Here is a 27750-nt window from a genome sequence, read left to right on the forward strand (position 1 = left end):
TATAACCCTTGTACACAAAGCCATGACAGCTTACCCTGAAGCTGTCAGTCACACCTCTAAGCTGGAGGGGAAATTGTGTATCCAGCTGGAGGCAAACTGTACTTTGAAAATGGTCTGGCAGGGAAGGGAAGTGCTTCTCTGATCCTGGAAACAGTGCCTTGGAATTCAAAATCTCTGCCATCGGTCTGTTCATCTACAGCTCATTTGTATCTTTTCATCACTACTGCTTTTCCTGCTCCCTGTTCCCTGGCCAGTAAATGTAAAATGAGACAGGGCAAGAGGATTAAAAAAACAAATAAATCCCCCACTAACCGTTATGGGCAAATTTCTAGTCCTTTGTACATTAGAGGATTACATGGGTACATGCAAAGTCTGACCATTAGTGTCAGACTAAAGTAATTACTAGACTGATGTTTTATGAGTAGGAAATCCAGTGCAGGGCTGCCACTTCCATTTTTACTTCAAAGTGAAACAGTTGTAATCTGAGCTATTGCCTTTATATGAAACATTTAACATATTTTGTCAATTATGACAGACAGTGAAATCACTATCTAGTTATCTGACCACCTTCCTGAGGCAGAGTAGGAAATGAACAGAGTAGATGGGTAACCAAGAGAAACAGTGTGCCTATACTGGGTATGAGGAGTGTGTGAAGTCAGTCTCAAAAACAAATTAAAACCAAACCAGTTATGTCCTATTGAGAAAAATAAGGCAAGGAGAGTTCCATGTAGGCTGTTTAAATATTTACTTTAAATATGACCTGATATTCAAACCTTTCTTTGTTTTAAAATTACTAAATATGTGAATATTAATGTTATAGTAAAACAATTTTGTAATTATATTTTGTGCATATATATCTATACATAAATCATACTTTATAATGTAAAATTAATCATCTAATGGTTCAAATTAAGCAAGTAATTAATTAAGCTCTGGGGCATTACCTTTTCATTCATCACAAAGTATATCCTCTGGTAAAGCCAGTCTACTGAGATGGACACAATATTCCCCCAGCCAGCATAAAAGAGCATTAGGTTGGATACATCAGACATATTTGCAACTCCTTTCTTCCAGATAGAATTCCCTTCAGAAAAATAGATGACTTGCTGATAAATATTCACAGAAATTCCTAAAAATAGAAAGACACATGCACACAGATAATATAAGAAAGGTTTCAGTTTTTCAGTTAATTTTTCTACTTTCCTTAAAAATATAAAGTTTTCAGTCTGCAACCTGCCATCATCCTCAGAGAAAAGTTAATCGTTTTTTCTCCTCACTTCTACTCTTTCAGATAATAAGGAAGCATTCCCATTTCCTATGTAAGTGACATTATTATAGAGAATTGCCCTTCAGAAAGGTAATCAGACAAAAAGAGGATATGTAATATGCAAACTGACACTGATTGCCCCTCTACAGGTCAAACATATGCAACAGGCACCTCCTCACAACGCACCATTCACTCTAGAATTCAAGCTTGAGATTATCTGTGCCACCTGCACAGTCAAAGGCTATTTCGTAAAGAGCAACATTCTTTCTCTGGAACCTTTGTGGCTCTGTGAAATTTGGTAGATAAACTCAGATTTCCACACTGTCACCAAAGACTAGTGTAGATAAGAATCACTGGAGTGGTGAGCAATTTGAGATAACATGGTTATCTGGTGACTTGGCTACTAAACGCCTCAACTGGTATGCTAACACACTAGCACTATCTTTTAACACTTGGCATTATTTTCTTCAGAAGCTTGAACCACTTCATTTCCCCATATTCATATTGATAAAAAGTAGATATTAATCTCAGGGAAACATAGATTCATCTTACCTCAATTTGGATACCTACAATGTAAAAAATTAAGCAGCTGCCTAGATACAGTGAAGAAACAGTTGCACTGGGGAGAAGGATTGATCTCTTCCGAATGCCTGTCACTTCAAATAAGTCAAATCATGTCCTGAAAGTTCCTGTTTCTCCAGATTGACTATAAAGAGAGACTAGATACCGTCTCAAACTATGTGAGGTGCATTCTGCTTGGTGTAAAGAGGTCTTAGTTGCACTTGACAGAAAAGGAGAGAGCCCAATCTGATTTTACCTGTGATGTTGTGGTGAATATTACCATTTGGTAGGCACTGAGCAGGTTCGAGGAAATGTTCTGTGAATCTCTTCCTTAAAGATTCCTTTCTGGATAGGAAGAGCCATGCTGCTTTTTCCTTAACTAGCAAACAGAGAAATTCAGATTTTAGATGACTGCAGCACGTTGCTAACTCAGATGCATCATTAATAGACCTGCACGTGCATGCGTACCCAAATGTACCGATGTCTGTACTGTATATTCTTACATTAGCAGTGACAGACCAAAACTTAAACTTTTTCAGTGTTAAAAGTATATGGAGTTATTCACCATTACCGCTGATTCTGGCTCCTCACACATGGGTGAGAGCACGCCATGTGAATTTCCACACCATCATTTCCTGCAACAATACTCAGCTACCTAGTGAAGGAAAGTGAGCTGGAGCAAATGAAGCCCTATTGACTCAAGGAAATGAAGGCACTAAGACATCCAGAAACAGGATATTTAACCCCTCTGGACATCTTTGAAAACCCCAGTCAAACTAGAATATTATCCCACAGTGCTGGAGAAAAGCAAGGTAAGTATGTTGTGTTTGTATGTGTTTCATTGAAATGATTAGTGATTTATTAAAAAAACAAGTACCTATCACAGATAAAGATGATAATGGGATAATATAATCTGCTTCAAAGGTGGAAAACTTGCTAATTTTTTTCTTCTAATAAAGTCACAGAATTTTAAGTCAGCAAGGATAGTTTTGGTCATATAAACTGACTTCATTCTTATAAAGGCCCAAGTAATTTACACCAAAACCTCTTCAGTAAATCCATGCCTTTTTTCTGAGCTATGCATAGCTCTGGAAAAGACAGCTTGCCTCACTTCTGAATCTCAGATCCTTGGAAATCTAGCACACACCTTGCTAAATCAATTGTTACCTTCATTTTTAATGATGGAGTATTATTTTCAGTACAATTTTGGCTAATTTCCATCCACAAACAATCCTTCCCTTTTTTTCTCCTCTCCAGTTTAAGCAGCTGTCTGCAATCAGATACCATTTCCTCATATGGATATCACAAAACTGTGATATGCTACCTTAATTTATTCCCAGATCTGCATAGATTGAGTGTCATGTATTTCTCATATGATGAACTGTAATTTCAATAATGATGACTTCAGAGCAGAGTACAAGAGGCCAATATTACCTCTTTATCTCTTTTCAAGTAATGTTTCTTGCAGTCTACAGCAGCAATCAGATTCTTGCCCCAGCTATTCTCAGGGCTCAGACGTACACAGCTCAGTGCCTGATGCAGTAACACCATTTCTGGACATGGTACATGAGGAAGGGCTGCTCCTGTTCATGTTAGCACAGAGAGAAACAAGTGCCTGTGCAATTCAGGGGGAAGCACTTAGGACATTTTATTCATTTATTTATTGAAATTTATTTATTGAAATTTTATGTGGTGACTAGTAAGGGTGGATGGGGTGGTTTGCTGCCCCCATAAGGTGGGGGCTGGGGGGGCAATAGTTTTGTTTTTGTTTGTTTGTTTGTTCTCTACCTTAAATTAATTGCTTGGCAATTGGATTGACATAGTGAACACAGTCCAGACTTCTCAAAAATGACACAAATATTTATGACTCAGGATCAGCCAACCCTACAGCAAATCTCTGTGGACTCATCAAGTCAGGAAATATCAGTGTGTCTGAGCTAATAAACACACGCATAGAAAAGTAATATTTTAAAAAGCACTAGAGAAGCAAGTTCAGTTTCTCTAACCAATAGCAGAAAACTAGCAATTCAGAGACAGTCTTGAAGTGTTTTCATATAGCTGAAGCATTTCCAGGTGTTTGACAACTGAATTTTTTCATGATAAGGGAAGTCTTATATTTTCTTTCCTAAAATAACATTTTTATAACATCAGTTTCATTCTTGTGTTCTATCTCAATGTGTATCTTTCTCTACCACTTAATTAATAATTCTGCAATTCTTTGAGTAATAGCTGTAGTGCATCGTTACCTTCAATAATAATTAGTTGATATAGTAAAATAAATACCTCCATGAAAGAGCAAAAAATAATTGCTATGGTTTCACATATTTGGCTTGAGATAATTGAGAATTTTTGACAAAAGGGTTTCATATTAAGTACTTAGTATTAGAAGAAATACATTCATTCAACAGCTGTTAAAACCTCATCCAGAAAATGGAATCATGTTTGTTTCACTCTCCACCTGAGACCACTGGGGTGTTTTTAGCCCGTACTACAACTCTAATCTGTTTGGACCTACCAGCCTCACAGGCTGTTCCCATGCTGTGCTGCCTTATCATGTCCACAGCTGAAGAACAGGACCCTCTCTGAGGTGCTGTTGACTCCTCAGTGTACAACTCCCTGACATGCTCACAGTCTAAATATTTGTCTTCTGCCAGGCATGTGGCAGGCCAGGGAACGTGAGTGTGTCCCCAGGAGCAGACAATGATAAGGACTCTGCTGCTCTTGTACCTTTGGATGGTGGGCTTGTGATGTTGGCTTCGGCAGGGGGTCCAGCACCAACCTCATTAACCGCCACGATACGGAACCTATGGCACATCAAAGAGACAGGATTTTGGTTGGCAGGTTTATTTCGAAAGATTGCCTGAGAAACATTTTATCAACAATTTTATCAAGTAGATGAGCTGCTACAGAAGTGTTTGACTATCAGAAAATGCCCATTTAAATATGATGCTCTGTGAAAATTTAGAACAAGAACAAAAGCAACCATAGTATGAATTGCCCAAAGGCAGAACGAGAACAGAATCTTCTACATTTCAATTCAAAATAAGTTTTCAGACTCAGAAGAACAACTCAACTTCATTTCAAAGGAAGATCTTTATTTACCAGTACAAGCAGAATGAAGACCTTTTCATTTAATAAAAATGAAGGAATTTTCCCAGGAGCTTAAAGGACTGGAGAAGACTGGTCTTTCTCCTGCTGTACTTAAAACATGCCACACAAGCCTAAAAAAATTAAAAACAGCAGCTAAGAAAATGCAGCCTCCCAGCCCTATATCAAGTTGCTTTTCCTTCTCCACCATCTGACTTCTGCAAAAGCAAACAAGTTAACTGGCATAACTCTGTTACCTCAAGGAAGGTGCCCTTGCTTATGGCAGGAGTTTAAGTAAATAGCATAATTGTGCAGAAGTGGTATTAAAGCATACTCGGTGCTATTTGGGCAAGAAGTGTGAATTCATACCTGGCCACATTGGCCATCCTTTCTTTTTGTACCTGTAAGTGGTGTTTGGGAAGGTGGAGTAGAACTGAAAGCTGTGTCCCCTTGAGGCTCTCAACAATTCATGCTTCTCACTGGTCAGGAGCAAGTTATATCCAATAATCAATCCGTTTGGAAAAAGTGGTGGAGACCAACTAACTTCAACAGTGTTTGGACTTGAACTCTGAATGTCTTTAATGACAGGAGCTGTTGCAGGAACTGCAAGACAGAAACATCTGACTCTAGTACTTGATTAAGACATTAATTGTTTTCCATTTTTAAATACATTTTTAGGTTTCACACCTGTTAATTCATTTATACTCCAATAAATATTATTAGGGACTGTTAACATTTCAGCAACATTTCCAGGTTTTTTTAAATGTCCAGGAAAACCGGACTGTGTTTCAATCAAATACATGAAAAATTATGTACAAAGGTATCCCATGTGCACTCATGATTTTGACCATGTACTTTTCTGTGCTTGCTTTTAAAGCCAAAAGCAGGGAGAAGCCTTAAATCTTCTAGGTCAAACAGAAAGAACCTATAGTTCTTTAGTTTGGTCTTCTGCAGATACCCAAGAGACAACATGCATGTGGTTCTGAAGATTAGACACCAATGGTTTCTGCCAAAGAAACAATAATAAAACCCAAATGTTTCTGTTAAGGTCCTGAAAGATGGAATTAATAGTGCAATTCATTACCTCCAGAAGCCTGTGTCCGGTAGCTGGGACTGGGTGGAGAATGGAGCTGCAGCTGAGATGTAATGATCCAAACTACTTGAAACACATATTCTGTGAAGGCCTGAAGGTCTTTGACGGTATATGAAGTTCCAGATACTACCTAGATTAATGCACAAGCAAAATTGGGCTTTTCCTTCCTCCAGCTGCAGCTACTATGTAGGATGCTATGAGGGCAAAAGAGGTCTCATACAACAACATACATATTTCAGGATAAAAAAGTGCAGCATCCTAAGTTTAATTAAGAGGAAATTCTCAAAGTTATTTTCAGCATAGACTTTGATTTTCCATCTCTTCAGAACATTTTCTCTTCTCTTACCTCAGAACAAGGCACCAAATCTCACCAATGAGCAGGTAGAACAAAGGATTGATGCAATATAATAGTAAATTATAAGAAAAAAGTTTTTTAAGAAGAACCACATTAAAAGAGTATCATATCATATCATACAAGCAATGTATTTTAAACATATACCACAAGTTTCAGATACAAAGCATTCTAGTTACACTGAAATATTTATTGTCTGAAGTAATTGCTCCCTATTATTTAATCAATGATTCATTCAGAATAACTTCCTGCTTAGCAAATTATCTTTACCTTTGATTTGTGGCACCAACTTGTCATGCCCTGTAAATTGGTCCAATAGAGATGACGGCAAGATAACAAGTGTACAGCTGACGCAAAAGAACTAATTATGAGAATAACTCTACTGAGTCAGAACAAAGGTCTTTCTAGCCAGGTATTGTGCTTTGACAAGAACCAAAAAAATTTCTCTAGGGAAAGGTACTGAAAAAAAAAATAAAAAGAAAAGAAAAGAAAGCCTATAGCTGTACTTCTGAATATTCTCATTGGCATTTCACAAGCATGGCTCAACATGAAACAATGGGAATATTTGCATTTAGTAGAACTCCGTTTTTTATTCTGCTAATTTTTCCAGTCACTTTTCAAACCTGATTTAGTAATTTTAGCAATTTTAATATTCAGGAGTTTAAATTTAGCAATTTAACATCCACATGTGCCAGGAAGCAGTGGAACATTTCAAACACCCATTCAATAAGGAAACACATTTTGCTAGTTTTGAACATGCTACCTGCTAGTTTCCATCAAGGTCCCTAATTCCTGTGTTGGAGGAAATGGGGAGTAATCCACTGCTTCACAGCTCCCCCATACCACTTATGATTTGGAAAACCTCTTTCACGTACTTAGCATATGATCTAATGTCTTTCAAAAAACAAACAAACAGCAAACAAGCAAACCCCAGAAAACAAAACAAAGACAAACAAAAAACAAACAAATAAAAACCCCAGAGAAGAGCCAGTTTCCTTGCAAAGTAAAATGAGGTATCCTGCCTTACCTCTGTGTACCTCCAGTCACCAGGGAGTTTGTTGAACTTCCACTGGATAACATATTTCACTCCAGAGATGTTAGCTGCCTTCCACCCTAATGTGACACTGTGGTTTCCAATGAGAGATGCAAATGGTGCACTGGGTTTGTTCAAGTACTCTGAGGGAAAAATACAATATAACAGGAAGAAAAATCTTTCATGGCAATCCCTGCATCTCAGAGGTGAAAACCTTTTACCTCACACACCTAAAAAGTGGGAAGCCCATAGCAACACATAAAAGAATATACAGAACATGTTGCTGAGTAGCTCAAGTGGTATTTTAAAGACTGTTTAATACATCAGACAGAAAGGGGCCATGTTCAATGTGAGTTGTGACTATAACCTCATACTTGTGTAAGTGCATTTTTAGTTAAATCTACTTAGTAAAATCTTTCTGAATAGAAAGATAGAGAAGGCATGAGAGACTTCTGAAAAGATTTTCAAGGGGACAATTTCAATAGCACTGTATTGGCCCAATTTATCTTCTTAAACAGTTGAGACTGGATTCAAAAAGTCTCATGTCTATGAAAGGGAGGGAAAATGTTTTACTCCAAGATAAACTTCAGTGTATTTTTTAAATAAAAAAGGTAGTTTTGTGATTAATGAAAATACTCAAGACATTCCTATTTTTTAAATAAATCCAGATCATAGAACAAGACCATGAATTTATCAAACTGTCAGTCAGACACAGGACTCTATTCAGACTTACTCAGTGCTTCAGCTCCATATGCATCCTCTGCACAGCTACAGCCAAACTTACAGGAAACTCTCTGTGTAGGGTACAGAACTCACTGGTTAGCTTTGTGTGAAGGCAAACTTCCTTCCAGAATCATGCAGACACATTTTAAATACATACAAATTCTGTGGGCATTTTGCATATACACAAGCCCTGTGGAAATAATTATATTAAATCTAAAAAGTAGCATTACCATGAACTTACTCTAAAGATTTTCTTGAGAGCCTTTTCATCAATTCACTGGGCCCTGAATTAAACGTTTCTTCCATACACACTGTCCCTTTGTGGAAAGCATGAACTATTTTACATAGTTCATTACAGTTGGAAATAGATTTCAGTGATGGCCATGGATTCAGGAAGACAAGGTTTTTGACTAGCTGGCAATATATTCTACATGTTGCTTTTCACATGTTGCTTCATGTATTCCCTATGAATGAGGCACATTGTTACAATGTATTTCCAGTGAATTTCCAAAATAGCTGAAATTGGCAATTTTTAAGAGCAGCCATGCCTAATTCACACTTCCTTTTCAGCAGGAAAACTACTCCTCTGTTACAGCTGTGCCTACAAACTGCAAACATAAAAAGGAGGAAAAAAAAAAGAAACACCAAAACAAAAGACCAAAACCCAGGGCAGTGAGCTCCACATTGATGTCCTAAGAACAGAAAATTTCTGAGTCTTCAGTTCAGGTAGGGAAGATAAATATAGTGTCATCCTGCTTTTTACGTTGAGAACTTAAGAAGTAGAAACATGTTCTAGGTGGTTGTCAGTAGCTTTAAAATTACATGCAAGACCCAGTCTCCCGAAATTCCAAAACCTTTGAGAAGAGGTGATTTGAGCTTTTCTAGGCAAGGTTTTTTCAGGCTCATTTTATTCTGCAACTTCGTTTAAAATCTTGAAATTTGCTCCATACAGCAGCAACCTTTGAAGTGATAATCAACCTTTAGGTCCTTCAGAATCAATTAATTATGGCAAATGAGGAGTTTTTAAATTTCTCTTCCTACGATTTGAGGAAAAATGCTTCCAGCACCCTACAGAAACTGACAAGACATGTTATTTCAGAAAACACAGTTGCAATGAAGACACATTTGAAAATTTGCTTAGCTGTATGTATATTCCTATATACATTATGTCACATCTAGACATTCCGTGCCAAGTGCAAGCACTTGTAATTTTTTTCCAATATTTTCATATTCTGAGAAATAAAATACCTCCAGGTAAATTATCACCACTGTTAGGAGGTGAAAATTCAGGTATTAGCAGATATAAGTTATCTGGTGTATACTGGAACTTTAATTTATGACTAATATTTCTTGGTTTTAAGGGGTATTGTACCCAAATTGCATGCTGATTCATAGTGTTTTCTGCCTCATTTCACACAGGTATTTCTGAACATTTGTTTTTCATTGCGTTATTCTTTCTTATGATTTTTATCTGAACCTGAACCATAAATCCAATTTTTGCTTGAGGTAAGAGGTTTGCTAAATCTCCTAACCTTAAATTTTGAGGGAAATTTGCCAGCTGCTCTACTTGAAAACAATAAATCCTCATATTTTCTCCATTCATCAGCAACATTCTTATATAAGCCACAGTCTGATGTCTTTTCTTGTTACTATTCCCATGAAATTCAGTGGCAATCCCCTGTTCCTAGGTGGAAGGAGAAATCCTACCAGATTTCAGTCCTAAGGTGTATTCAGACAACAGAACTGAGCAAACACCAAAGAAAAAGTCCCACTCTTGCTCCCACTCCTTTGCTCTGCTGGCTGAAATAACCTGATCCTCTGGATGCAGTGACACAGTGCATGCCTGACATATGGGTAGTCAAGTCAGTCAGCTGATCCAGTGGAAAGATAATCCCAAAAAAGCCTTTGCAGAGTCAGCACATTTAAGCGGGCACATTGCATGACCAGACAGGCAAAAAAAGCCCCCCAACACAAAAGTAACAAAACACACACGCTCATTTTATGTTTTTACAAAAGCAATTTGGTTACTTCTTGGACTGTTCCTACACTCCAAAACACCATTTAGTGCATTAGAAAACCTTTGTCACCATTACAATTTGATAGGCTAAGAAACATTACCAAAAAAATTAAAAATCCTTTCAATCAAATTTCCATGTTGCCAATGGGTTTCTATTCCACTCAAGACTCTCTCCAACTCCTCCATCAGCTCCTTGAAATATTTTGCTTCCATCTGGGAACAGATGGAAGGTCTCAACAATGCCAAACACAATCTTTCAATCATCCCTATCCCTATACCTATCCCTGTCCCTGTCCCTCTCCCTGTCCCCATCATTCATGCTCAAAGGGCCCATCTCTTTACCAGCACTTTTTTGACCCACACTCATCACTGTGAACATCAGTCCATCCACAGCAGTCCCCACTTGAGTTCTCTTTCTAAAGGGCCACAAGTTTCCCCTTACTGAATTGCATTTTATTTCATTTAGACTCTATCCTGTCAAGAATTTTCTCTTCTAGCCCCCACTCTTTGTTTCCAGTTCTCACTCAGCCTTATAAAGCATCCTCTCTGGATAGTCTTCGATGGAAGTAATGAAAAACTGGATGAACAACACTCTTGTGAAAGCACAGGACATGGTTTACATTGGTCTGTCCTGTTTCATAATACTGAGATTAGTCTGCTTTCTTCACAGCAATGTTCTTTGTCACACAGCAGTTTTTTATGCAAACCTGTCTTTGGTCACCATGCTGAAAAGGTATGGAACTCATTCTTCAGCTTTAGGGAGTACAAAACAACAAGACCTGAGTTGTTAAGTTTGTGTATCTACATTGTATTTCTTATGTGTGGACACAGCAATCACTGAAATAGTGATGGTTTTGTATTACTCTGACAGCATTGAACTTACCTCACATGCTCTAGTGTATGTCTCATTCTGCCAAGAAAAAAATTAATAAAATGTGGGGTTAGTATAAATATAATCAGAGTATTTCAAACAGATAACACTAATTTATTAGAATTTCTTACACTGAAAGTACATTACAAAACTTTATCACAGGCAAATAATGAAAGAAGGAATACCCACACTTGAAAAAGCAGAAAGTCATCATTAGAGTGATGCTAAGGTTGAATGAAATTCAGGTGTTCAAGAGATGCAGAAAAATGAGAAGTTTAAAAACTATCATGGCAGTAGTCCCAGACCAATGCTAGTTCTCATCCATCTGGTTTAGTAAAAACAAGAAATCAATCTACTGATGGCCATGTGCTTCATTTCCATCTGCATGCAGCTCTGTAACAGCCCAGTAGAGAAAAATCCTGAAAAGCACCAGTGCATTCTTACTGTCTAAAAATCTCTGTTAAGCTTTATGAACCGTAAAATACATATATTCTAACAAACTCAATGATTTTTTTTTATATTACAGGCAACTTGCATAACAAAAATTATTAATTTCCCAAAACAGGATTTATAAGGAACTGAGAAAAAATACAGACATTACATCTTTTCATGGAAATATTGCTCTGATTGGATTTTGAATCTCTGCTATTGGATAAGATACTTGACAGGTGGAAACAAGTGCTGTAGAGCCAAAGCTCAGGTAACACTCACACATTCCAGTGGACAGTTGGTTTGCACTGTTGCATTCCAAAACTGACATCCCTGTGTACACTGCAAAGACAGAGAACGGCTTTAAAAATGACTTTGAAAGCAGATTTCTAAAGGCAAGTGTGATTGATATCCAGCATTAGTGGTATATTAAAGGTACATGTGGGCTTTATAAATACTCAGATCCTACTGTTAGAGTTATGTTGTATAGTGTCCTCCTCAATGTAAAAACAAATACAAAGCAAAATAAACTCAGTCTCGTTCTGGGAATGAGTTAACTCAGTTGTCTATGACATGGCCAGCACTCTCACCCTCCCAGATTTATTTTACCACTTACTCTCTGTGCAGAAGCAGCACACATGCAGTGTGCAGGACAGCAAAGCAGAGAGGAAAGCTGTTCAGCACAAGCCCTCCCACACGTGCTCGCTAGCAGGCATTGGCTTTAAGACCACGAGTTTTCAGAGAAGTAATAAATATTACGTCTTTCAGTTTTGATGTTGGACCTTTCTCGTTCATGCTGTCCCGTCAAATTCTTAGTGGTTGTGAAGGTTTTTCTTCTTAAAGGGAAACTGGAATAACTTTAGAAGCAGAAGACAGATACTGAGTGTTGCAAAGCCTCTTGAAAAATATAGTGGAGACTAGGTAACACTGAGCAAAGATACTCAGCAACTTAAACGGGTGAGTCAACCTTGCTATGTATTGTCGTGACAACAGACTTTTATGGTCCGAGCCTCACTAGATGCCAGGTGCTTACATACTCATTAAAACGTGTTTCTTATCTAATATATGAATATCAGTTTCCTAGAAATAATTTCCATGTATCTACCTCCTACTGGAAGTCCTGTTATGGTCCAGAAGGTTTATCAAGAGGGGTCTCTGGGGGCCATATTCACTGAATGCTTCAATATTAAAGGTGACCCTTCCTTTAACTTTTTCTTTGGGCATGAGCCATTGATCTTTTTACATAACTTGCAAAAACCCCACAGTAGTCCTCTTTATTATGTTTCTCTGCTGGTGCCAGCCATGCTTATCATCCTGCATGCATACCTTTACATACTTTTATCTTTACTTTTTTTTCTTTCTTTTTTTTTTTTAATTTTTATTTTTTGCCAGTTAGTCTTTAAGCTCAATTCAGCGACTTCAGGGGAGCTGAAAAATTTTATTCTGTTGTTTATCACCACCAGCTTGAATTGCATTTGCAATCTGAACTAGGAAATCAGCTGAAGAACTCCAAGAATGCTCCTATGGAAAGCTCACATTAAACCCCCATGACAGCCACTACCATTTGAAGCCCTAGAGAACTCTAAATGTTGAACAATTATAAGTTTTCTTATACTGAATCACTGATAAAACAAAATAAACTATTTAACTGTACATAGGTAACTGAATAAGACAGTCTTAATGATTTGCATGTTGGAGGTAGCACTAGACTCCTTGTCCATTGTCTCAAAAATGAGAAGTTATTAACTTTGTAGATCACAAATGTGAACATAACTCACAGCAGAGATCATCCCCTTTACACATACTCTTTAAATAAAAAAATATAACTATGTCTCTAATAATTTGAACGAATCTACCCACTCAACTTATGACTTATGTTAGACAGGCAACCGTGCATATTTTCATGAAGTCTTTGAAAATGTGACCATTGTACCCATTGTATTCAAATAGCAGGAACATAAAATGTCAGTAATTAACAAAGTAAACCATTACTCACCGCTCCAGTGATGTCACTAACATCGCAAAGGTTAGTAATTCCAAGTTCTCCTTCCTATAGGAAAATACATAATTTTTTAAAAGAATCAAAATACTTCCCAAAAATTCTTTGTTTAAAAGACATTAAATCATTTGCTTCTTGTAAATCAAATATTCTTTGGCTGATGTTTCCTCATCTAGAGAAATTTATTGTTGGCTTCTCACTTGAGGCTAATTTCAGAGATACCATCAAACAAAGGCACTGGTAGAATCAGTTGGTGTTAAATTATGTGAGGTAGGAATTTGGCTCTTACCTCCCTATTCTGATTCACTGAGTCAATAAAAATGCTTCACAATTATGTTGGGCTTAAATGACAAAGTCAAGTGGTTTTGACCTCTTGGGAAAGACGTTCCTTCAAGCTAAATGCCTTTTGTCTGGCCACCTTTTGAAGGAGTTTTACAGCCATATGGTGATTGCCACCACCCTTCCTCTCCCGCCAAAAGTGCTCTCCAGTGAAGTGTCTGTTTTTTCACATCATTCAAAGTGTGCAAAACCTATCGCTGTCACTGAAGTGCAAATGATTTGAGGATGCATACAACAACCACAGAGAAGCTGAATAGCAGCTCTTAAATTTTTGACTTGAAACCAGGTAAGAGCAGCTTTAATAAAATAATTCACAGGAAGAAACTTTCAGCACACTGGGTACACCCTGACAATAGTGAGAATCAAAGTTGTCACATAAAAAAAATCAAACATAACAAATAGATCAGAAGAGAAAAATAAGATTTATAACTCCCAGACTTGAATATTACATTTTTCACACCTGAATCAATACATTCACTGAACATAAATCTGATTTTCTTGTCTTTCAAAGCTGGAAGGAAGAGCAAATTATTTTTATTCTGGATTAATTTAAACTAAAATCAAAGGATCCCCATTAAGGTTATCATTGCATGATAGGCTTCCACCGCAGAAGGCAATTAACTCTTTCACTGGTGCAAGAGCTCCAAATAATTTTAAAGGAACTGTCAGGCAAGCGTATGAAATAAAATAGAGCAGGTGATAATTCTCTGCAGCAGGTTTCCACAGTTAGCAACAGCACATAAAACGTCTTTTTTACAAAGCAGAGATACACAGCGCTTTAAACCACATCAACATTTCTGGCAAATAGAAGAAAGGAAGCAACTCCTGAAGGCAGAATAATTGTATGGATTTCAAAGGTTTTGCTTATCTTTGTCTTGCATTCGTAGAAGGAAAAATAATAAATTCTGCACACTATTTAAAGGAATATTAAGAGTGTATAAAACTAAGGATCTGACCACTAATTTTAATACTTACAGAGATACCTGCAATTTAAACCAGCTAATTAAAAAATTAAGCTGCAACTAAGCTCAGGACAGCTGTGTGCATCAAGATTCCCAGAAAATTTATTGTGACTTTACAGTTTTTCTTCATTATGTAAAGAAAAGCCCTGGACTAGACTGAAATAAGTAAAGTGAATAAACTGAAAAAATAAAAGTTTATCTTCCCCACCCTTCAGGGTCTTTAGCATTTATAGTAATTGCATGCAGTCAGGGTAGTGGGATTTGTTCCTTACCAGATTCCACAAATTCAAATGTTAAACATAAATTCTCAAACTATGCTAGTTTTAGCAAAACACGTTCTTTAGAGTAATTTTGGAAACACTGATATGCAATATGTAGTTCTTACACTGCTAGCAACAGTCTGTATTTTAAAAGATTAGGTACAGGTTTTGAAAACTTACCAGGTTACTTGTACATAAGTTTTGACAGTTCCTTGAGAAAGCACAGTACGCTGCAGAAATCCATAGACAGCAAAAAGCAGCAAGCCATTTTATTGGGAAAACCCACGGGAGAATGTTCTTCATAACTTAAATGATTTCATCTGTTAATCTGACGCTTCCCTTGACTTGGCCATACAAACTCATTTTAGTCTAGGTGACAGAGATGCAACTGTGACATTTTTGCATGTCAGAGCATTAAAATATTTTTTTGAATCCTTGTTTATACTCTGCTCCCTCAACAACTTCTCAGCTTCCTGGAGCACTTGTCTTGAACTTATGCAACCTCTATTTCATAGTTTCTTATTAAACCACTGAAACAAAAGAGCTGGCCAATGAAAGTCAGTGTATCTACTTACACAAATATCATTAACATAAAAAGGAAACTAAGTGCAATGCTTTTAATCAGGTGCTCTGAGGCACACAGAAACAGGGAAATGGTGGGGAAAAAATGGCCTAATGTTAATTTTAACTAGATTAAGAGATTTCTAAATATGTGTAAATGGATGCAACTAAGAAAATTTGTTGATGGTGTTGATGAATAATTTTGTTAGAACACCACTGGTCATATCAGACATGGCAAAAATCTTAATTAATCTTTTTTTGAGTGACTGTTTCCAAATGTTCCATTTCTGCAGCAAAATACCACACAGAACAGACCTGTGTCTGCCTTCATATGCAATCTAGACACAAACTAACCAGAGCAAATTTGATAGGGGTTCTCTAGATGAGGTGACACAATTGTACAAGTAAGTTTGCATCCATACCATGGAAGAAAAATGAAGCTGACTGATAAATCGTGTATCTGATTTAAAGAGTGGTGAAGAGCTTACATGAAATTGAAGAATGGCATTAAAGAGGTCTGTGGGAAGTCAGGCTTAAAGCACATCCAGGTCCTGGTCTGTGGCACATCTGAGCTGTATCAGCAGAGACATCCACAGAGTAATTCTGCCGTAGAAAATTAATCCTGCTTACACACACATATATGTATATGCATATGTATACAAATGCTATGACATTTTGTGCACGTGTATTACTCATTATAAATCAAACATGCTACTTTACAAATAATATTGCATTTTGATGATCAGTTGAGGCTGGCACATTCTCTTACTGCTACTCAGAAAGGGTACCTGCTTTTCCACCATACCTTTCCAAGCCCAGTTCACTTGCCAAGGAAACATTTCTGCAGTCATGCAATAAAACAGGCTGAGAACCTGGATAACACTAACCCAGCAACAGCAGAGGTAAATGGGTTGGCATTAACCTGATGCTACTTTTTTCCAGCTCATGCTCTAGTACAATCCCCCATGTTGTTCTGCCCATGCAGTGAAAGGAGTAATTGCACTAAGGCAGGAGGAAAGGGAAAGCAAGGCTGAAGACAGACAATGAGTATCTGGAAGCTCGTGGCTCAAAGTGGTCCAAGGAAGGAAAGGCTTTCAGGATCAGGTTCCTTCTTTTTCTTCCAGTTGTCCTGGGAAGCATTGGGGGAGAAAGCATTCCTTGTGCATTATCTCACTCTCCTCACCACTACTCAAGGGAACTTCCAGATGAGAGTAAGGCTCATCCAGGGTGAGATTTGCTTTCAGCTAAGGGTTTTCATCTGAAAGCAAATCTCACCTTTTCAGTTTTCAGGTGCTGGGGAATTACTGCCTGATTTGCTTGTCACTTCTCCTCTCCAGACAGATGCTGCCCCCACTCCAGCCAATGAGCAAAGCTGCTCATGAAGGAGCTCCTTAGATCCAGCCAAAATAAGCCAGTTTAGTCTGACTGCTTAAATGGTAGGTCTCTGCTAATCCAGCTCATCTTGGCTGAAGAAGTTTCATCAAAGCTCACATGACTAGCTGGTGACAGGCAAATGGAGCCTGTAATTTCTTCCTGAGGCAAAGAACTTTGGCTTTGGATAGTTAGGACATTTATGAAGTTCAGGATTTGGTCTCTAGGACTTTTAGGTCTATACTAGTAAATTCAGTGTACCTACATCAATACCCTAGCAAGTGGCATGGGATAACCCACAACAACACTTAAAATATATCTCATAGTCCAAGAGAGGATAGGCACAGCTGAAATACCTATGGACAATGGCTCTTAGATTTACTATATCCTAAAATGTTCCTGGATGTTATTTGTGCTAGTGCTGATGTGGATTAAAGTCAGACAGTTCAACAATTGATCCATGTGGTCGCTCAAGATTAAGAATGCTGGCAGGCATGGATTTAAATTACTAACTTAGATGGAGTGCAGGTAAAAAAATATGCCTAAATTCAAGCATTTTTTAAAAAATTTTTTAAGAGCATTTAGTCAACATCTTTTTAAAATCTGTTGGTTTTGGGTTTGTTTGTTTGTTGTTTTTGTTGTTGTTGGGTTTTTTGTTTGTTTTTTGTTTTGGTTTGGTTTGTTGTTTTTCTTCTTTTGAGGAAGTGTTTGGCCGTTAGATGTCTAGGGGTATTTTTTCAGGATGTATAGGGAGAAGCATTGGGAGATGAGAAATACAGAATCATAGAATCATTATTGTTGCAAAAGACTTCCAAGATCACTGAGTCCAACCTTTGACTGCACACCACCATGCCAAATAAATCATGGCACTAAATATCCTGTCCAGGGGTTTCTTGAATGCTTCCAGGGACAGTGACTCTACCAGGTTAAGAACCAGGTTAATTCATGTTGAGAAATGTAATCAAGGTGCATTTTAATGGTCTGAAGGAAAAGTTCACAGCACCGTAACAATAACAAAACGGTATTTGGCTTTTTGATAAAGGAAATTTGGTTACTATCAAATACACATGACAAACCATTTGTAACTGGAAAGCTTGGCTGCTACTACTGATGAGGATAATTCTTGTCAGTGAGCCTTTGCACACTCATGTAGGCTTAGTGCACACATGCCTCGTACAAATGGGCTGTAACCATCACAGTTAGTTAATAAAATAGTAATATTAAAGACACTATTCAAACAAACTACTTGAATGGTGCAGAAATTTTTCTTAAACTTCCGACACCGTTTTCCACCAGGTGTCACTGTAACATCCCATAAACCACGACTTTGAAAGAAAAAAGCACTGAAATATCTCCTCTTGTTTACCTTCCTTTGAACACATTGGGTAAACAAATAGCAATAGTCACTCGAGTCTTTGGATTTTTAACCTGAATTTCAGGAATTCTACAAAAAAAGAGTACTTATGGGCTTTAGAAGCTAAACTTTAAAAGGACTGTTTGCAATATCTGCAAATGACAAAGCATGAAGTGTAATTTTTAAGTACATCCCTTCCACAGCACTGCACCCTGACATGGAACTAGGGATCCAAATTTTGTGAGATATCATTAATAAACTTGTCTTTTATACTGTAGATCTCCTTAAAGAATATAATTTCCTTTATCCCAAAGACCAGCACAAGGTAGATGTGCTCACAGACCAGCACATCTGCAGGGGAGAAGACTGAGAATAGAGAGGAAAATAGAGAATAGAAAACTTGATCACAATTCCCTACCTGGACGGAAGTACATATCAGAGCTCTTTACAAACTGTGGATTCATCTTTCAAGTTCTTCTGGGTCTCTTTTAAGTGAAATAGAACTATGTACAGACAAACGGTCTGCCCTGATAGCAATGAACAAGGGCAATCATACTTTGAGGAGAAATGTGTACATTACTACTACCAGTAAAGTGAGTAACTAACAGCTTCTTTATACCTGAAATTATTATGACCCATACATTTCCTGTACATGAACATGCTCACCACTGTGCATATGTATAATGAATGGTATGATATGAGCAGACTAAGGATCAAAGGCACAGAGCTCTAGTGCTTTGCTGCACTTACAGCAGAAGATTAAAATTATTGGCTCAAGGTGGGTTGGCAGCCTCCTCTACCATTCACTACAGTGCACAGTGAGAGGCTGTTGAATATACAGCCAGAAATATCAGCTGGGAAACAACTTCTGGGCTTCCAAAAGATTGCAGCCCAACACATTAACATAAACTGATGGCAACTTCAGCTTATTTTAATAGTACAAGGCAAAAGCTCTCAAATGGTCAGCTCCCATCTGATCCAGGCCTGGAGCCATGCCATCATTCCTGCTCTTGTGACAGCACCCGCCATCACAAAGGTAGGCAAAAACACTCAATGTAAAACCCACTCCAGCAATCTAATTTTAATCTCTTCCACGTTCGAGTCAGGCACCTAAAACCTCATCAAATGAAACAATTGTCTGCATGCTGCCACTTAAACACATCTGTGCACAGTTCCACAAAAGGGTGGTACACAGCAGGAATCAGCAGGACAACAAGAACTGAATACAGGATGGCTGAGGAGCCAGGCAGGGGAACAGCCAAAGCCCACAGATGTTTGTGTCTAATCTGGGCTGTTTGTGTCCAGTCACACAGCACTAAAATTCCTCGAAGATAGACCACCATTCATGTGTCCTATCTTGATGGGAAGGAAAGCTGGGAGAGGTGAGAAAGGAGAGACTGTCATTCCCGCAGCCAGCCTACAGGGCAGAGCAATGGAAAGGAAAATCTCAGCTTTTACTTATAAGTTTCTACCCTCTTTGTCTCGGGGAGGTCATCTTGAAAAGATTTACTGATATGAAGCACTCACAATGGTGGATTTTCACTCTTTTCCAAAGATCACAGATTATTCTCATTTTCCCTCCAGCAGTGGACGCTCATTAGATTTTGAATTTCTTAGTAAAGTAAGTGAGCAAGGACCCTTAGGGCAAAAATCTTCCTTCCACTGCCCTGGCCTCCTCCCTTCCCCTTTTATTTGTTAGTGCAACTGCTAAGACAGCTGTTTGTCTGGCAATAGCAGCCAGTCAGTCAGGGAGTGCTGTGCACAAACAGAGGGAAGGCCATACAAGAGAAACCCCCTGGAGTCTGGCTCAAGATTTATATCTATCTCTGCAGATTAGAGAAGTGGGGTTGGGGAGGGGGGGGGAGAAACAGACTGTTAAACTGGATCAAATTGGAAAGACAGTCATGCATGAGATCCTTAGCTAAACCAGTCAGGAGACAGGGATTTGCTCCTATTGATCTGCAGTAATGATTACTGGAGAAATGTCTCATTAAACTATGCACAATGATGGATTTCAGACTAGGCAAATTTGAGCTGTGGAGATCAACAGGAAGAGATGTAAAAACTAGGACAGGATAAAAAATATAAGGAATAAAAAGGGTAACATGGATCTATAAATATATTGCTAAAAAGTCAAATTTAAAAGAAAAATAATATATTAGGGCTTATTAAACTATGTTTGTATGATCATCATACACAACATTAGGAGAGACAGTGAGCACAAAGTCACAATAAAAACCTTGGTGTTAAGTGGGTAAAGCTTGCACTTCTTTTTGTACTGCTTTAAAGAGGATGAGTTGGCAAGGTATTTGCAAAGCTATTTAGTGATTAGTTCAACCATGTTATCTATTAGATATCTCCTGGTTATTACTCATCAAATGTGCTGTCTGAAATTTGAAGAAAACTAAACTTCTACATAGACAAGTAGCAGGCAGTGCAACAGTGTAAGTGTAAAATGGCCTGATGAAGGATGTCTGAAGAGGATTGCAAAAAGATGTGCAAAAAAAAAAAGATGTGCAAAGGATTTTAGAGAGAAAAAGAAGGAAAGAAGATTGCATACCACAGAGGGAGTGACGACACTCCCTGAAGCATGCAGATCAGTGTGTAAGAAGATATACAATCAAGATTAGGAGAAAAAGACAATAGGTGCAGAAGCAGTAGTGCAGATTACATAATCTCCATCCGTAAAGATATTCAGAACAGTCAGATGTTCAGTTTGCATAAACATCTCCCATAAAACTCTCTACCTCTTATACCTCTTGGTTTCCATGGCATTCCCAAATACCTGAACACTTCATCTCCCAGTAATTCCATAAAAAGAAATTGCTTATCCAATAATCCAGAAGAGAACCCATCTGCCTTGAGTTCCTTACAGATTGAGAAGCAACAGTGTCCACCATGGAGACAGGAATTGACTGGGACTTGATTTGACCATTTCAGTCACCAGCCTGAGAAAGTGAGTTGCTGGACTGTAGTTTGATATACTGCTTACTAACCTGTTGGTAGGTATCTAGAGTCCCAGTCCTTCTTCCCCCATAAATTCTAACCCTCCTCTTCTTGACTGAGCAGTAGCCCAGGTCCACAGGAACAAGCAGATCCCCTTCTCCACATAAGCAAGGGAAAATCTCCTCATAGTAGGGTGAAAAAAATTAAGGATGTTCTCTAAAACATAGGCTTGTTGCAAACAGCTGGATATAGATCTGATAGAGATAAATCCCTTCTTTTCTGAGGGAGAGGGAAACAGTCAGTGGGAAGACCATAATTACCTGGAATCTACCATCAGGAGAAATCCTGGGGATGGTGATCCAGCACATAATTTCCACCTGCAATAACAGCTGAAAAGGTAAATACTGTGGGCAAGACAACACTTCGTCTTAACTTGCTAACATGCACCAAGACGACAGGCAGCCCAGTCAACTTCAGGCCTTATCCACCAAGAGTTTCAAGCCCTTCTGGAACACCAACAGCTGCCATGACTTTAGACAAGTCTGCTCCTTGCCCTTCTGGGTGCAGGGGAAGCCCTGAGCACAGCTCCACAGCTCCCAAATTCACATCAACCTGATGAGGGCCAGCCCAGGCTGAGCTCCTGAACTGTGCACCCACTTGCCTCTTATGGGGAATATGGGGCTTGGTCCCATTCCCTAAACACAGGTCCCTAGTGACACCCTCCCTGCTGCAGAGAGCCCTGGATGTTCACCCAAGACTAGAAGTGTTTAGGCACCATGGCGGGGGGTTCCCAGGGCAGCGCCCATCCCACCCCCAGCCCAGAGCAGGGCAGCCAGGGCCATCATCAGGCACCTTCCTGGGGACAGAGAAGCCAAGGCTAGGACGTGGGCCAGGGCTGGAGGGTGGCCCTGACGCTGCACCGCTGGGGCAGGGGCTGATGACTTCAGGAGCTGGCATGGGGCCCCAGTCCCTGGGTGGACGGGGGAGCCAACTTAGGCATCCCAGTGCAGCTGGGCAGAGCCAGCCCATCCCAGGTGTGCCCTCAGGCCTGGCTGGCAGGTGTCACCTCAGAGCAAAGGAACCTCTGCCCTTCTGGACCAGCAGCCAAGAGCCAGAGGGATCATCCAAGAATCTCAAAAGGCCACTGGACTGAGTCTGCCAACTCCATTGACTGCAGCAGCAGTTACTTGAATTTAGATGTATTGATTTTAAATTAATTGTAATGCTTTTAAACAGCCTAAGTATTATCTGCCCACAGCCATTATGTGCTGACCCTCAAGCTGGCACAGACATGCTGTCAGAATCACTGAAAGATGGTGGTTTGGATTTTTTATTTTCTTTTGCTGAGGAAATTTCCTTCCAGCTGAGGGAAGTTTGCTTCCTCAGGAAGTTTTCTCTAGTGAGAAGTCAGGCACACAGAGCCACACCCTCACAGTGGCAGCGATGATTTCCTCCCGATGCCGAGAGGATTTATCACTGCGAAGGACATCAGCCCTGACATTCCCTGTCATGGTCCCAGACCTGTTTTCCTGCCATGCCCTAGCAGTGTGGTCCTCCCTCCCCTTTGCACCAGCTTTGGTGCTGTTTTGATTCTCCACTGAGCTAATTCAGGTCCCCAGCACAGAGGAAAGCCATTCACCTTGTTGTCAAGAAAATGTTCTGCTACCTCAGCAAATTGAATTAGCTCAACACAACGTCAGGTGAGCTCCAGGAAGAGGGGAAGTAAGGCAAAGAAAGGAACCCTTTGACCCAGCTGGTTTGAGCCTTCACTCTAACAGCTGCTATTGTTAACTAAATTTAGGTCTGATACATCATTGTCCCTTAATAGAGGGAAGCCTGGGGAGCAGGGTCTGCTGCTCATGACGTGTTTGAATGTACACAGCAGAGCAGTGACCTCTCTCTGCATTATGATAACACAAGTAGTAAGAGGGGGTCTTTAATTTTGAGTGCATCTGGACTTCTAAATATTTGCAGAACAATGACATGCTTGAACAGTAGTGACAAACACTACCTCAATGTAAAGCAGGCTAAGACAGGAGAAACATTAAACAAGGGATGCCATACAGGTTAATATATTTATGCTGCCAATATTAAAGATCTAAATTGGTTTATGAAATGTATATTATTTTTCCAGTATTACTTACACATACAAACACAATGATATGCCTTTTCTAAGGCTGAAATGACTCAGTGGAGCTCAGAGAAGAAAAGGATGCACTTAAAAGAGGAAATCTCTATACCAAAATGGATATAAGAGGATGAATTATTTAAAAACAATAAATAAACCAATTATTTCTGAGAAGATTCTTACAGCAGTTTTTTTTTGTTTTGTTTTGTTGTTATTGTTGTTTTTGTTTTGGTATTTTTTTGTTTTATTTTGTTTTTTAATTTATTTTCCAGCCATGTTTTGGGTTTCTACTAAATTACAAACCAGAGAAAAACTGTTCTCTGAAAAAAGGTTAACGTGCCCTTTTGTGGTAATCCACAGATTAAGTAAAGGCCATATCCTTCAACCTCCTTGGGCATTTGTGTTCTCAGTGTACTGGGAGATACCCATCCTAACACAGCAATTTAAATGAGGTGCAGACATATGCTGTCTTCCATTGCTCTGCAAGCTGCAGAAGTTGAACAGAGTGAAGAGCTATGGACACAGCAACATCTAGAAATATTACAGCATCAGAATCAGGAAAGCATGGACCCAAAGGAGCACTTGGCCCTGCTGTCGAGAGAGGCTCCCTCAGTAATTTCAAGATACTTTAGATTAGGCCCAAGAACTAATCTGAAGATAGACTCTACCCAAACAGGACTACTAAGCAGTAATATTTCATTTAGTGGAGATTCCAGGTGCATAGAATGCCCAGGTAGATGTACTTAAATGTCTGTATGCCAGTAAATATAGTTTACTGCATTTTCACACAAGTTTTTCAGATAAATATAACACATATGAGAAATTGTCTCTAAATGTGTTTTTATAAGACTAGTACTGCAAAACAGCTATAAATATTTCCTTTATGTAGCAACAAGTTAGCCTTCACTTGGTAGAATGGCTGTCAGCAAATATTATCATTATTTTCTGACTATGGTATCTCTGTCATGCTGTTCTTACTTCCTTTGCTTCAGTGTTTGGTATTTTATTGCATTAATGCAAATCTACAGATCAAAGCAACAACAACAACAAAAAGTTTCTGGGACAGTAACATAGAACAAGGATCATCAAGAAAAAATACTGGAAGGAAGTAAGCAAAGGTTCATGGTCCACCAAATCCAGGCTGCGACCTGCAGAAGCCAATGTGAAATTACCTGCATGTGCCCCAGAGTGGTTTGTAACAGAGGAGGTTGAAGAGCTGCCAGGCTTCCTGCTCCTGCTCATTTAGAGGACAGGATTTGCCTCTCTAGATCGCTAGTAGTAGGAACATACTGGTGGGAGTGAGGGAGAGAAATCAGATAATACCATGAAAATTAATCAAAATCCATTTGATTGCTCTTTTTTCCAGGTAAAAGCTACAAAGTCAGCTAGAAAACAATTCCACATGTTGGCATGAATCCCAGTGATTGATTAATATACCATGGTCATCTTTATTGAGGCAATAAGACAAATAGCTATAAGTGCCTAGAGGATATAGTATTCAAATGTAGATAGCAGAAGTCTGAGCCTAAAAGATTATGGTAACTCCTGAAAAGGTGCTGAATCCTTGTAAACTCCTCACGAGCAGGGTGCTGCATGAGAAAGCCAGAAACTACAGGGACTCAGGTCTTCTCTAGAGAGAAGAGGTAACTGCAGAATCTGAGCAGGTAATTATTAACAATTATTACTCTATAAGTCTTAGCTGTGGCTGACTGCACCAACACCAAGCTCACCATTTGGCATTCTGGGTGTGCATCGTTCCTCATGTTGTGCCAAACTAATCCCAACTGTCCCAAGGCATCTCCTCTGTGAAGCTGCCTGATTCTCTGGGCACATGAGGAACAGTGTCTGGGTGGTGGTCATTGTTACAGGGGGGTTGTTTGGCCACAAACAGGTGTTCTCTGCCACAGCTGGTCATGACAGATGAAGGTTTTCTTGTTCCCAGATGTTCAGCACTGTTCATCCTCTGGAGAATGAAGTCATGAAGGGTTCACTCCAACTTTTTATTCAATTGAGGACAAATGTGTATGAAATAGATAACACTTAGTGTGGGAACTCAACATGCATAGGAGCTCAACAGACAGCAGGAGCTAGAAACTAAGGTTAGACAGCAGAGCTGCTCACACAGTGAATGCCTGGCCCTAACATCTCTCACCTGTGCAGGCAACCAGCCCACAGGAGGTGAATGCCTGGGCTGATTCCACATGGACATTCAGCCCAACCCCACCACCCTGCACCAAAACCTTCATCATGCCCAAGGGAAGGAGGGTAAGAACATCTGATTTTGGTGGACAAATGCCACACTGGATATAGAGCAAAAAATTTAAATACAGGCTGAATTAAGTCTTGGAAGCAGACCTAGCTCAGTGTGTATCACATTTGGAAAAATGCCTTTAGGATGATTTATGAACTGTGGGGCCAAGAACAACTACCAGTATGCATGTCTGACACAACTAAGAATACAGTATCTTTAATGAAAAGAAGAAGACAGACGAAAGCTAAAAAGTTCTTGCTTTGGGGAGGAATATCTGACAAATTATTCTGTCCACACAAACCTAACTTTATGTGGCAGCCAATATCAATTATTAATCTTTTATTATCTTATGAAGAAAGAATGTTCAAAACTGATTTGAGTGTTCACCAACATGCTATATTTACTTTCTGTTGTGCAGTTATCTTTGACAAGGAACCTAAAGCAGGCTCTAAATTTTTGTATTTCATAAAAAGACACAGTAGTGCATTAAAATTAATGTAATTAATATATGAGAAAATATTCACTCAGACTCACATTTTTCTAATTATTTTCAAAAAGATAGAAAGTTTTTTACAGAGATGGATTACTTTTGATCAAGCTTTTACATTTAATAATTAGCCTGGCTTCAAAATAATTTAACAGTGAATCCTTTAATTCTATGTACAGTTGTGATCCACAGCTGTGACAGGATGAATTACAAGAATTTGACCTTGTGATTCATTGGCGTAGTGGCCCAATGCTATGCAGAAAAGTTGCACAAGAAGGTTTTTCTCCATGCATAATGATTATTGCAGATTTATGAGCTATGCTTCCACTATGTATAGCTGGCTTACTTCTGTGCAGACATCCACAAAGCCTGTACAGAGCACAGGGAGGGGGGAGGGACCACAGTCCCACACACCATAATTGCTAAATTAATAAGCATGATTCCCATCCCTCTCTCTTGAAACAAATTGAATTGAAGAGAAAGACGGTCTTACTTTTCAACTCCCGAGACTTTCAGCCTGAGTTCATATCCTACCCTGCAAGGAAACTGCAACATGGCACAAACACTTGAAATTAGGAACATGATCTAGATCTGGAGTGAACTGGATGACTTCTTTTAATTCAAGCAGTCACTCAGCTCATACTTACATTTGCTTTCAGCTCTCTTAGTTATACAGCCATGGATATCATGATCAATAAACGAGCACATAAACTCCTCTCCAGTGTACATAAGTGGCACACTCTCTATATTAGAAATGATCAAGACCTGCTTACTTGCTTTCATCTCCCATTAATCTCCACCTTTTGGCAAAGATTATAACTAGATCAATTGCTAACTGTATTTAAAAGGCATGTGATTCAAACATAATTGCTTATTCCTGGAAGTGATCACTGGATTGCTTGATATTTTGCACAAGTAATTTCTTAGCTTCTACTTGGATGCAACCTCATAAACATGAGTAAATGATTAAGACTACTTGTTTCCCACAGAAAAAAAAATGCAGACTGTGCAAATTCAGCTGTGAACTCCCTCTTGAAAATCCCAAACATGCTACTGTTAAAAATTACATACTATTTATGTATTAATGGGCAAAATTTGAGATTTCTTAAAAGTATGAGGACTAATACCTTGCAGAAACACAAAAACTCTTGAAAACACCTATAAAAAACAGAGCTTTATCACTGATAATGACCAAGGATGCTGCCAACTAGTAAGTTATAAAATAGTAGGCTCTGTTTTGACAAAGAGTGTCATTAATCTTTAGATCATAATATTTTTCAAGGCAACCCTAAAACAATATGTTTAAATGAAAAGGAACATTCTGCCCCATGTTTCTTGACAGCACCATAGCATGTTTGGTTGATTGTCTTAAAAATCTAGAAGACGAACAACTTTATTTCTTTTTCCTTGAAAGTATGAAAAATTATGACCTAAGACTACCAAGCAGCTGTGAGAAACTGCAAAATATGTGGCAGTGGGACAAATGATTAGTCTTCAACTTGATCTCATAATTACATCATAATAGGTGACATGATTGGATAGGTTACAGCAATTAAAGTGATGAAAAGTGCACATTCATCCCCTATATTACTCTCATTAGAGTTACACCCAACTGCTGCCGTTGCAGTCAATGAGGCTGCCTATCTTTTAACATCCAAT

General features: G+C 38.8%; 1 protein-coding gene across 1 annotated transcript in view; it reads right to left on the bottom strand.

Moving 5' to 3' along the window:
- The window catches only part of ROS1 (ROS proto-oncogene 1, receptor tyrosine kinase), a 68469-nt gene extending 53173 nt beyond the window's left edge, over positions 1-15296 (bottom strand). The window contains exons 1-11 of the mRNA XM_062488973.1: positions 15174-15296; positions 13430-13483; positions 11716-11775; positions 11017-11043; positions 8127-8187; positions 7388-7536; positions 6000-6138; positions 5317-5518; positions 4556-4632; positions 2085-2207; positions 945-1129 (exon numbers count right to left, since the gene is read on the bottom strand). Coding sequence (XP_062344957.1) covers positions 945-1129; positions 2085-2207; positions 4556-4632; positions 5317-5518; positions 6000-6138; positions 7388-7536; positions 8127-8187; positions 11017-11043; positions 11716-11775; positions 13430-13483; positions 15174-15296 — 1200 coding nt within the window. The remainder of the gene's footprint in view (positions 1-944; positions 1130-2084; positions 2208-4555; positions 4633-5316; positions 5519-5999; positions 6139-7387; positions 7537-8126; positions 8188-11016; positions 11044-11715; positions 11776-13429; positions 13484-15173) is intronic.
- Between the last annotated feature and the right edge of the window lie 12454 nt (positions 15297-27750).

The sequence above is a fragment of the Cinclus cinclus genome, chromosome 3 (assembly GCF_963662255.1).
Source record: "Cinclus cinclus chromosome 3, bCinCin1.1, whole genome shotgun sequence".
Taxonomy (NCBI): Eukaryota; Metazoa; Chordata; class Aves; order Passeriformes; family Cinclidae; genus Cinclus; species Cinclus cinclus.